The following is a 12,592-nucleotide window of genomic DNA, read 5'->3' on the forward strand; positions in this document are numbered from 1 at the left end:
AAATTGTTCTCCACATAACTGGCATATTTGTTTACAGTCTATGATTTTCTTTACACAGCATTCAAGCATCACTCCTTTTTTTTTTTCTGAGTGCCTGAGTACTTGTCAGATGCCTTTCATGGGGGTGACAGGGAACCATCTGCCTCTCTCCCTATCCCTACTGCCACCTGTTCTTTTGCAGTCCCCAAAGGCAGTGCTGAGCAGTCCCAGATTCCCTGGATGGGGCCGGATTACAGGGCCTGGCTCAATGTCCCCTCATGTCACCAGCACTTCACCTCCAGTAGGGAACCCCCAACACCTCCACCACAGAGGTTTTCACAGACCACACACAGTAATGCTGGGGTAACATGACAAGAAATAGCTTTGCTATAATGGAGTGAGCATGGGTGTATCTGGTCCATAACTGGGCTGGCCAATGAGGACTGGAAGCAAAAAAAAGCTGGTTTTGTGTAAAAAAGGGCAAGGAGAGATTTGAGGGTGCTGAGAAAGTTCTTCCTTCTCACTGGGATATGCTGAGTTCTCCATGGGGGCATCTGCAGGACATCAAATCACTCATCTCTCACTCCACGAGGCAAAGAGAGGAGCAGAGACTGACAGAGGAACTTCCCTTCCTGGAGAGAGCTCTCAAACTCCCCCTAAAAAGCAGAGCCACAACTCCAATGAGATTCCCAAAGAAACTGAGTGTCCAGGGGAACGTCAGTATCTGAGAAATAGGGACACAACTTCAAATCCCAAAATATTTGGAAAGCTCTTCATCCCCCTTGCAGAATTCTACACCTGAAGTTCAGTACAGGGGATAAAGAGGATTTAACTCAGACCACTGACCTGAATCCTCCTCCCTCCTCCCCTCCCAACCTTCTCAATTACAAAGACTTGTCCTAGAAATCTCTCCTCTCAATGCCACAATTCTTTTACATATTCCTGAAAAAGCAAGAGTTGTGGACTCTGCACAGCCAGTCCATTTCCAAGTACAGTGTAAATTTATTAACAGAATTACCAAAGTTGAAAAGAAAAGCCCCTCCAATAAGCCTTGCAATTTAGCCAGTCAACTCTTTGTTCTGTATTTTCCACAAACAACTTTTGTATGTACTAAAAGCTTTTCAGAACTCAGTCCAAACCCAAAAAAGCCCAACCTAAAAGCAAGTTATGTCTGAACAAGGATTATATTAATCTTTTTGTAGCAGCTGAGAGTCACACACAGACTGGGCTGTGCCCAACACACACACACACTGGGCACCAGGCAAATCACCAAACTCCTGCTCCCTGAATGCCAGAAATCTGCCCAAACACAGGAAACCTTTCCTGGTAGCAGGTAAATGCTTTTCCAAACTCCCTCGGGCTTCTCATTTCCATTTAACTCATTAGAGATCAATTTGATAAGCAAAAGGGCTAATGAGAAATAGGTTGTCAATAGGCAGTTTGCCAGCTCCAGTTGGGAAGGAGCAAACAGAACAGCAAGGGAAGGGATGCACTGCTAACTGGGAAGAACTTTTTTCACATTTAGTCAACAGTTTTTCACGGCAATTACTTTTCAAATTGACGAAGTTGGTATTTCTCATCACTAGGTATGAAATAAATTTTAAAAAAGCTTTCTGAATTAATGACTGAAATGTTCAGAATAGTTTTTGCTCAAACTAGTGTTTTGAATTTTCATACCAAGGTTGCTGTCACGAAAGAACTCCTACATGTGATACCTTCTCCCTCGTTCCCTGAACACTTTGCTGTTCATACACTGTGAGAAGGTAATAAAATATCTGCATTTTCTCCAACTGGAAATGCCAGTTTTCATGTATCACAGCTGGGACACGGCACATTCATTCCTCATTGCACTCCTTTTTATGCCACCACTCCACAGCACAACTCCAAGTACTTCCACAGCTGTCCCATGTGGTTTTCCCAGTGCTGGAGAACAACACCCAAACCCCCTCAGTGTCCCAGGGGTGCATTTCTAAGGCACTGCAGAGCAGGGAGCAGAGCCATACAACTTCAGGGGTGTCTTTACACCCAAATGAGAGTCCACCACTGATCCACATCCTTTGGCAGCATGCAAAAGAGAAAGGACAGCATTATAAGGCAAAGCCCTTCAGGATGGCAGGACGAGCTGCCAGAGCAGGACAGGAAGGAGAAACCACCGGGCAAAGGGCAGCAGAGGGAAAGGAAGAGGAGAGAGACCACAGGAACTCCAGGAATAACAGTAATAGTCATTTATAAACCACTGCTGGGAACTGGGTGCAAGTACAAGCCTGGGCAGGGCTTCAAAACCCAAGGCCATTAATTATTCAGTATTTTTCAAACGTGGAAAATGTGGAATAACGGTTCCGCTTGACAGACCTGGAAACCACTCAGGTGATTAGTGCAGAGCAGAAATTAAATCACTTTTAATAATTTTTCTGGCAACCTGATGACAGTGGAGCAGTGCTGATCCGGATGCCTAACCCTGCTCAGAGCCTGGAATCCCAAAGCTCCATGGTATTAAAGCTACTGAACCCAGGAGAGGGTACCTTGCATTCCCCAAATAATTGTGGGAAGTACCTGCAGCTCTTCAGCCAGCAATGAAACACACCCAGACCCAAACAGGAGTGGAGAAGGAGCTGTAAGAGCACAGCTACTCTACAAAACAATTAGAAAATAACTGGGAAATCTCTCCTTGTGGCCCACTCCTGACAGCTTATTCTCTGCACAAACCCAGGGATAGCAGACTCACACCTGTTCAAATTCCAAGTGCGAGGTTCCCTCAGTCCTCCAAGCACACCTAGGACTGTTTCTCCTAAATCCTCTCCATCCAAATAAGAAATAAATTAGAATTTTAAAACCATCCCCCCCCCAAAGGCAACATAAAAGTCCCCCTAAACTATGGGTTTAATATTTTCTTGTCTGACTCGTCTTTCCTCTCATCCCTCTCACTCTCAGTTTTCTTCCTTGGGTTCTTAGAAATTATTTTTAAGAACTGTGTGACCTGAAAGAGCCAAACAAGCTGATGTCTTAGTAATGATATTTGTACTATCTTTCTTTTTGTCTTTAATCTTAATTACTCTCTTTCACCACCCCAACCATGCAGGGCACTGCAAGGTGAGCATTGGCAGTAACTCCACTGACTGGAGCACAATAATAAATATTTATCTTAAGCTGCAGCTGTAACTCAACAAATGTGCAGCTGTAGTTTGCAGAAATGACAAAGTCAAATATTTTTTACACTCAAAGCAGAAAAAAAGCTTCTAACACTGGAATGACTTTGATGTAAAATACTTGATTTGGAGTGGGCTCCATAAGTGCTGCTTTTTTCAGGTTTGTGATTTCAGGGTTTGTTTCATTTTGGCTATTCTGTTATTATTTTTAAATCTCAGCCTACAGCCATATTTTAATGGTTTATAATTGCACCAAATATTTTCCAAAATACAGGGTGAATCCTACAGAATTCCTTAATTCCCCCTCAGTAACTTTAAGTGTACACAAGATGATGCTGAATCACTCACAGGATTTTAGACAATCATCCTGCTCTAGCTGAGTTACAAATATAACCCATCATGTGGAAAATGTCCCTTGGAATGTCCCTCCCCATCTTTTGGCTCTCTGCTGTCCCAGTTTATCTTACCAAGGTCAAGGATTATCAGCTGGGCTCCAGCCTGTGCATTCCCAACATCATTTTCTGCAATGCACTGGTAGAATCCTTCATCAGACTTCACCAGACCCAAAACTTGCAGGTTATGTTCTTTCTGAGGAGCAAAGGGGAAAAAAACAATGCTTAAAAAAAAGGGCTGCAACTGCCAAAACAATGGTGTCATTTGGGCACTTTTACTGTGACAGGAGGAACTTCCAACAGGAACAGGGTGTTTGGATTTCACCTCCTTTGCACTGAATCCTCAGGTTAGAGGGTATCCAAAGCAGCAGCAGCTCTCACTGGTGGCATCATTTTCAAGCATCACATTTCCCAGCCATTTTGGTGGTATTTTAAGCACTGACTGAAGTGCAGAGCTCCCTGTTACAACCCCACAACCTCAGGTACACTCAATTATACAGCCATTAAGTTCTCAACTAGGCCTCAGTAATGACATGCACTACATCTAAAATTTCCTCTGGAAGTACCCGTGTGCCAAAACTCACGACCCACAGCTCAGTTATATTTGTATTTCACCTCCTGCTTGAAACTGTAATTTTTATGGAGCACAGACAATGCAGAACCCACAGTCAGTGGTCGTGGTGAGCCTGTACTGGGACAGTGCCTTTTGGCACTCTGTCTGTCTCCTGTGGAAAACCTCAGCTATAAAGACATCAACTCATACAACATAAGCAACATGCATCAAAGGTTTCAACAAACCATTTCTCTTCCAGGCCCTAAACATCAAAAGGGCAAAAGCAGGAAGCAGTTCCTATAAAAGAACCCAGTTTCCATGAACAGATGTAAGAGAACTAACAGGTCAAGATGGACAATTCACTTACAACAATTTTGAAGTAGTCACTGGGGATCACCACGTCTCCGTTCTTGACCCACTTCACGGTGGGGGTGGGTTTCCCGGTCACCTCACACTCGAACACGATGTCCATGGACTCGTGAGCGTAGATGTTGGCAGGTCGCTTCAGGAACTCGGGGGGAACTGCAGGGAAAGGGCAAGATGGACAGGGGATGGTGTCAGCACCCAGAAAAACACACCTCACACACAGTCTGGCACACAGGGGTGGCTGTGGGGACTCCAGCAGCTGCAAAGGTTTGTAGCTCAGGGTTTGACGGATGCTGGTACAAACTCTGAGTTCTTTCACAATTGCATTTGGGCCAAGTTGGATGGGGCTTGGAGCAACCTGGTCTGGTGGAAGGTGGCCCTGCCCATGGCAGAAGGTTGGAATGAGATGAGCTTTGGGGTCCCTTCCAGCCCAAACCATCCAGCCAATGGTTTGAATTTGGAATGGCCTCTTTGAGAATACAAGAAAGAAGAAATCAAACCAAGATGCATAAAGGGTAAAGTTAAACCTCAGGGAGTCCTCTGTTCTCAGTACTTAAGTCAACAGAAAAAAAAAAAAGCTAAAATTATATTAAAAAAGACTTTTAAATATGAATGGACACAAAACTTAAGATGAAACTTTCCTCGGGCACCACTGCTCTGTGTTCCTGTGAAGAAATTCAGGTTATCAATCAGCTGGTGCTGCACTGATCCAAAGAGCTTCTTCTCTGGTGTGTGTAAGCCAAGGAGACTCCATGTAGAGGTGCATCCCTGTGCCTCTGGCCCACACTGACAACACCTCAGACATCTGTGAGTGAAGCTGTGTATCTGGTAACAGCAGAACAGACAGGCCCTTCACTAACAACCTGCACCAAAGGTGGTGCCTCTGGGCCTTGGCTGCCTTTAACGTGTCCTTAAGTCCTCAGAATGAGAATAATTAAATTCAAGACTTTTAAAATCCATAAAAACTCAGAGATACAGAACTGTTTGGCAACACGAGCCCCAGGTGACCAATGCAGAGACATGACAAAGGCTGTCTGTGAACACACATGTGCCTCCAGGGACCCTCCAGCTGCATGTGAGGCCTCTCCACTCCTTCACTCAGCAGGCCCTTACTGTGTGAGCATCCCCTGCTACGAAGAACACCCACCTATTTGTTTGTTTTCACTACACTTCCCAACACAAGGGTATTTGCTTCCTTGTGTTGGCAGCTCTGATGGCTGGAGTTCCAGGAAAGCCCAAAGCAGCCTTTTGCCCTTTAATATTTAGCAAAGAAAGTCAATATGGAAGGGCCATGGAGTTTAGACAAACAGTTTACACACTTGGCCTGTCAAGGGGATTTATTTCATGCTGAGATACAGAATCCTTGTTTTACTTCTTCCTTGAAATGATGGCAAAGGTCTGTAAATGGATTTAATACCTTATAAACAAAGAGATGGAGATGAGCAGCTCCCCAAAAATCCCTCAGTTTTGGATTATAAATTAATTAGGAGAACACTAATAAACAGAAATATTTATTTATAAAAAGAAGGTGGTTTAACTCTCAGATAAGAGTGTAAATCTACACAAAGCTGCTCAAATTCTCCCACAGGAGCAAAAATCTGGGGTTGAGCCCAGCTGCCTGTGACTTCAGACATGCACTTCACATCCACTTCCCCCAAATGTACCAAACACTCCATCAATCCCACCTTAATTCAGGTATTTCTGTGCTTACTCTCCGATGGTTATCCCCCTCTACAACTCCGACACTGAAAACTCTCTTCTGAGTTTATTTGTCACAAAACTGCTATTATTTATTCCCTATGAGAATTATTTTTTATTTTTTTATTCCTCCCTGGCATTTATCCTCAGCATTTTTATTTATTGTGAGCTGCACCATTCCTCCCTCCCTTCCCATATCCCTTGATTTTGCCCGGCTCAACAAGTTGTGTTTCCTCAGAACCCTCTGCATTCATCTCCCAGCCCGCCGAGTTTCAATCATTTACATGTAATTTCAGATGTGTCTCACCAGTGGCTTGAAAAATGGCATAAATAGGGTGTCAGCACTACAGCAAATCTCTGCCCCAATCCATCCTGCTGCCTGTCCCTTCCCAGATGCATCATCCTGCTGCCAGCCCCAGACAGATCATTGCTCGCTCATCGTTAGCCGGTTTTAACTAATGAGTCATTTTGTTCCAGCCTGCTTGATCAATAGTTTATGTTCTCATTTCCTTTCCATCTCTGTCTCCACATGTATTCAGACACACACACACACACATATCGATTCCTGCAATGCTGGCAGAGCTGAAAGAAGGGAATATAAATATTGGAAAAGTTCGTTTTTCCACGAACGTACGAAATGCTTCTATTTTCATAACATTTGTTACAGGTGGATTTTAATTCCTTGGCCACGTATTAAACTTGTCACAGGAACCCTGAGGGGCACAAGCCAGCAACATTCACTGTCAAAACATGAAACTTGTCTAGAAAACTCATCATGGAATCCCAAAATGGTTTGAGCTGGGAGGGACCTTAGAGCCCAGCCCATCCCACCCTCTGCCACGGGCAGGGACACCTTCCACCAGCCCAGGTTGCTCCAAGCCCCATCCAACCTCGCCTGGGACACTTCCAGGGATGGAGCAGCCACAGCTTCTCTGGGCAACCTGTGCCAGGGCCTCCCCACCCTCACAGGGAAGAACTGAAACCCCAAACTGAACCCAGTAAAGTTCTGGGATGATTTCTGTTTTCTCCACTAATATTTAACTTGTAATGAAGACATTTGGAAAGTACTCAAATATCTCTGGCAACTGGTATGGCTTCAATCTGGGACATCATCCAGAAAGGGGCACTAATATTGAATCATAAGATTCACATTTTTTGCCACAAAAAATGAAAGTTAACTGGATATCCTATTACCTGCTCTCAATTAGTTTAGATTTAGGAGATTAAGAATTTGAAACACATTATTTTTTCAAAGTGCCTTTGCTTTTCTGGCTTATGGAGCAAATGCCAAGCTGCTTACAAAGGGATAATAACATAGAAGTGCTCGTTTTATCAATTACTTCCCAGTTAATGAATTAATAAATGTTTTTCAAACACACTTCCATAGTTTAGCTGTGTCAGTGTTTAGCATTAACACAATGCCAGTACAGATGTTTGTGGTAGAGAAGTTAAATTGATAACCAGAGAGCAAACGAGCCAATTACCATATAAAATAAGGTTTGCAAGGGAAGATCATGTGTTCTGTTATTAAACAATTAAACTTCAAAGACGACTTGGCAGCTCAGCCCCCTCTCCACGTTAGCAAACAACTACTGGAATGGCAAGATGCTGGCACAGAACTTCACACACCCCTAGAGAGCCCCTACCAGGAGTATCTGCCACCCTTTTATAGAGCAAAGAGAAAAAATATTTTAATCACAACAGTGATCAAAAGAAGAAAGGGAAAAAAAAAACCAAACAAAAACCAAACCACATCAACAGTTGATTCAAACTTCTAAGCTACATCCCAATAAAGGTGAAATATTCAAAAAATAAAATGTTTTTTTAAGCCAACTGGTCTAAAATGAAGAGAAGGGCTGAGGGACTACACATGTGCAACAGGAATTGCACCCAAAGTGACGTGGGAACAGGAGTGGATGCTGGACGTGGATCCCATTCCATGTGTACAGGTGATCAGAAGGAAATGGAGATGGATTCCAGTGCTCAGCAGCTCTTGCCTGTTCTCTCTCATTGAGGGAGAAATTCTGAGCCTTTCAGGGGGCACTTGAAATAATCTCCTTTCAGTTCAGCTTTCGGTGCTGCTGCGGATGAGACAGAAATTCAGGACATTCCTCCTCCCCATCTCCAGAGGAGGAGCTTCCCTCCCAGTCCCACAACCCCTGAGGGAAGAACCCAGGTCTGTGGTTTCCCAACCCCAAACCTGACACTTCAAGCTGAGCTGTAACTACACATGGAAAAGAAGAACTCAAGTTTTTCATCATTAACTACTCACAACTTTCACCCTCCTTAGTTACAACACAGTGAACCTGCTCCTACAGCAACCGAATGAGAACGCTGCTGTTCTGGATCAGAACTCATTTAATGCACATGAACCTTTCCCAAAAGTCAAATTCCCTCCCTGCTGTTCCCCAGAAGGAAAACCCCAAAGCAGAGACTCCTGGTATCAGACTTGAGCCACAAATCAAACCCTGCAGAGGCAGAGGGGACCCCAGGCAGGCAGGGCTGCTCAGACCACCGTGATGGGAGAAACATCGAAAAGTCTACAGCAACTTTTTAAAAAACTTCACCCAAACCAGAACTAGGCATTCCAGCTCTGTTCCCAGCACAGGAGCTGCCCCAGTGTCTCAGTTCCTCACGGATTTCAAACACTCTGTTGTGCATGAGGAGCACAGGAATGGTCTCATTTGCACACTACAGAAACAGGGGTTGCAAATATACTTTAAAAAAAACTTATTCTCTCTCTAAAAAGCACTAATAAATAATAATAAATAAGCTGTTGGCTCAAGCACAGCATCAGACAACCCCAAAATAAATACAACCTACTAGTGAGTCCAAACACTTTAACAGTCACAGAATCACAGAATGGTTTGGATTGGGAGGGAAATTAAAGGTGACCAAGTTCCAATCCCTGCCATGGGCAGGGACACCTTCCACTGGACCAGGTTGCTCCAAGCCCCATCCAACCTGGCCTTGGACACTTCCAGGGATGGAGACACTTCCAGGACTATTCCTGTGCACTCTGAAGCAGCGTCAGAACTTCAGTAACAGCCTGAGGCAGACAAAGCACTGAAAGGCAACAACTGAATTTCCGAATAAAAATTGTCCAGGACAAGACTAAAGGAGCCATTTCTGCTTCCTCAGCCACCTACAAATGCCATCAATCCCTAAAAATTAGGAGTGTGTTTTCCAAAGCCACACAATTAAATCAGAGTTCCTGTCACTTCTCATCTCCTTCCCTCTACACTTGTGTCCACGACAAATATATCATCAGCCATCAAATACAGAAGCATTTTCTAATTCCAAAAGTTTTCACAGACCCCAGACAGCAGATAAACTGAGCAGACTGGATAAATTTCCATAGTGTATCTCAAACAATCACAACTGAAGCATTCCTGGTGAAATGACTTCCACGTATAACCACATTTCTATGGATGCTGGGGGCAGAATCCCTATCTTGTATTTCAGTTAACAATTTGAATTACCAGTGGTATTTAAACTGGACATTTTACCATAAAACCCATTTCAGATCAGCCTAAAATGGTAAGCCCAGAGGAATTTATTTCCTCCTCCAGGGAGAACAAGCTGTTCCATTAGGATATGCTACAAATCCTATTAGAATCCTTATTAACTTCATTTTCACAAGGGCAAGTTTGTTTCCAAGAAGGATGGAACTGCAGTGTGACCATCTCTCTGTCAATCCATCCCCTCCTGCCATTCCCCCCAAAACACAGAGAAAATGCAGGGATTGATGTTTGACTGTAGAACTTTTGACTATGTTTTAATTCTATGAGTTAATTGTACAAATTAGTTGGGTTTTTTCAAGTGTATCCTGGAAAAAAAAAAAAAGAGGAATTTACACTTTAAATGGAAATGAGGAGTCATAATGTTCTTCCTTAAAAAAGTATATGGATAAGTACTCTGAAAAAAAATAGGGATTTAAACCCCAAAACTATGCTGTAGGCAAGTCAAAAGTCTTCCCAACCTCCGAGTAGGGCTGTCATGTCCTTAAAACACACTTAACATGCAGCTGCAACACTTGCACAGCAAACAAAAGCTGACAAAAAGGAATCTTTCAAAGTCCCCACAAGATGCAGAAGTGTCAAATGAATATAAAAAAAGCAGCGTACCGAGACACAAAAAGGTTATAAAAATGTAAACTCCTCCACGCACAGCGATTTTCATCGCACCAAAACCAAAGCTGCAGCTGATGAACAGGAAGCTTCCGTGGCAGTGAAATTATGTAGTTAAGTAAATGGTTGTTTTTTAATATATATTTTAGAAAATACATATTTTATAACCGGTTCTGCGCCTGTGGCATCCTCCCAGTGGGAATTCCTTCCCGCTCCTCTGCCAGATGGAGCAGAGGAAGAGGGAGGGTTTTTATGTTCTCTAATGACCTCGTTAACCTCTGCTCATCAGCCAAAACGGCCCAAAATGAGCATTTAATGGTCCATGTTTTGCTCCCATGGACTGTTTGGTCCTGAAATGCCCGGATTCAGGGGTGGGAGAAGGGCAGGGGTGAGTTCATGTGAGAACAAATATTTCACATTTACAGCGAAAAGCTTCCATTCAGAGATTGCCAAATATGAACTCTGCTTCAGAGGCAGCCCCTAAATAAACATTTCAGAGGCAGAAAGTTAGAAAACCCTCAATATGCAACGACAGGACAACCAAGGAAGAGGATGATGATTAATAGTACAGAACAATAATAAAATAAAATTATACTGATCAATTAGGAAGTAGAATAAAAAGCATATAATTCAATAAATGCACATTTAACGGGAGAAACAATAAATTGTAAATTTATGGAATAGGAAGTAATAGCAATAAACTTTGCAGAAAAAGGCCTGAAAAGCAAGGACTTGATCAGAAATATGACCATGGACAAGGCTCCCAGTGTCATACTGGTATGAAAGAACTGGTCATACTGGAGCCCAAGAGCAGCTCCCAAACCTCCTCCATCCAACACACACCAAGGCCCCGGCCGAGCGCATTCCTGGAGCACCACATCTCAAGGCAAACATGAACTCTGATTTACAAGAGAGCAATGAAAATGATCAATGACTCAGAAAATTGGCTCCAAAGGAAAAATGGAACAGCTGGATTCGGGCACTTGAGCAAAGGCAGGATTACACAGCCATGGAACTGGATACCTCAGACAGGAGCTTAACACAGAAATAGCCACGGCTACACAGAGAGAAATACTGGGTGTGTATATGCATGTATTTATGTCTCATTCTTGCACAGGAAGAGCTCCTAGACAGGACTCACATCTCCATCCTTGCCCTGTCCTAACTAATATTCCAAGCAATTAATTGCTCCTCTTCCAGGCTGGGATGAAAACAGGTTTTTCTTCGCAGTATGAGCTTTAGTAAAATAAAACTGTCCCTTAAAGCAACTTGTACACATGCAGGAGACTCTGAGTCCAGCAGAGCTCTCATTACAGGGAGCTTTGGACTGCAGACCAGGAGAGGCCACGTGCACACTCCCACAGTGGAATTGTCTGGGAAGTTCTCCAGGTGCAGGAACACACGGTGAGTTCTCCGAGCACCCTGTGCCTGAGCAGTATTTTATGGTTTTCACTTGCCTCAGCAGTTGCAGCCCAGTTCAGACACTAATTCCATGCTGGCTCCAAATCTCTGGCAGGATTGCAGCACCATCCACACACCCCTAATCCTGTCTACACAAAACCAAGTGTAAATGCTGTCCCTTGCTGTCAGCCCTGCTCAGCAACAGTGTGAAGTGTTGGGAGAACCCACCCTTCCAAAGGGCCCCTGCCATGCCCTGCTCCCCCAAAATCACACCCAGATATCCAGGGAACCAGAGGCTGCCCATCCACAGGGAAGGGCACATGGTGCTACACAGCAGCCAAGTGCAGGTGTCCAGGAGAGAACAGAAGCAAAGCATAAAAGCAATGTATCTCCAGATATTCTCCCAGCACTCAGTAATCCCTGGAGGAGGGATTTCCTAAGAAAGAGGAGATACCTTTTTGTTTCCTCATCCTGGTTAGATTTTGCCTTTAAAAAAGCTGCTATTTGGATCCAGGTGAGCCTTCAGCAGCCCTAAAGCTCCATGTGATGTTTCCTCAGAAAATTTACCAAATTTTGCGTGTTTTGGAGTCAAACCACCACGTGATGTCTCCTGGTGGTTGCCAATGAAGAGAAGGGAGCACTCATTTCCTACTGCCCTCCTCCAGAGCACTCAGGATTTTACAGAGCAGAACCAGTTTCACATGGTTCTGAGCAACCTGGTGCAGTGGAAGGTGTCCCTGCCCATGCCAGGGGTGGAACAAGAAGGGCTTTAAGGTCCCTCCAACCCAAACCAGTCTGTATTTACCTGTGCAAGCCACTGTGCAGGACACTGAACTCCACCTGTCATTTAATTCTTTATGTTTCTGAGGCTCTTCTCCGGCAGCATTTGCTCTCACAACCCCAGTGCACTCAGGACAGCAAAGTCTG

The 12,592-nt window shown here is 44.0% G+C and overlaps 1 protein-coding gene across 11 annotated transcripts in view; it reads right to left on the minus strand.

The window, feature by feature from the left end:
• Window positions 1-12,592, minus strand: part of NEO1 (neogenin 1) — a 167,535-nt gene that overhangs the window by 58,067 nt on the left and 96,876 nt on the right. For all 11 annotated transcript variants that reach the window (XM_051796379.1, XM_051796371.1, XM_051796378.1 and 8 more), the window contains exons 6-7: window positions 4,438-4,592; window positions 3,593-3,713 (exon numbers count right to left, since the gene is read on the minus strand). In XM_051796379.1, the coding sequence (XP_051652339.1) occupies window positions 3,593-3,713; window positions 4,438-4,592 (276 nt within the window). The remainder of the gene's footprint in view (window positions 1-3,592; window positions 3,714-4,437; window positions 4,593-12,592) is intronic.

Source organism: Manacus candei, unplaced genomic scaffold, assembly GCF_025592945.1.
Source record: "Manacus candei isolate 608988 ecotype Guabito, Panama unplaced genomic scaffold, ASM2559294v1 h1tg000046l, whole genome shotgun sequence".
Lineage (NCBI taxonomy): Eukaryota > Metazoa > Chordata > Aves > Passeriformes > Pipridae > Manacus > Manacus candei.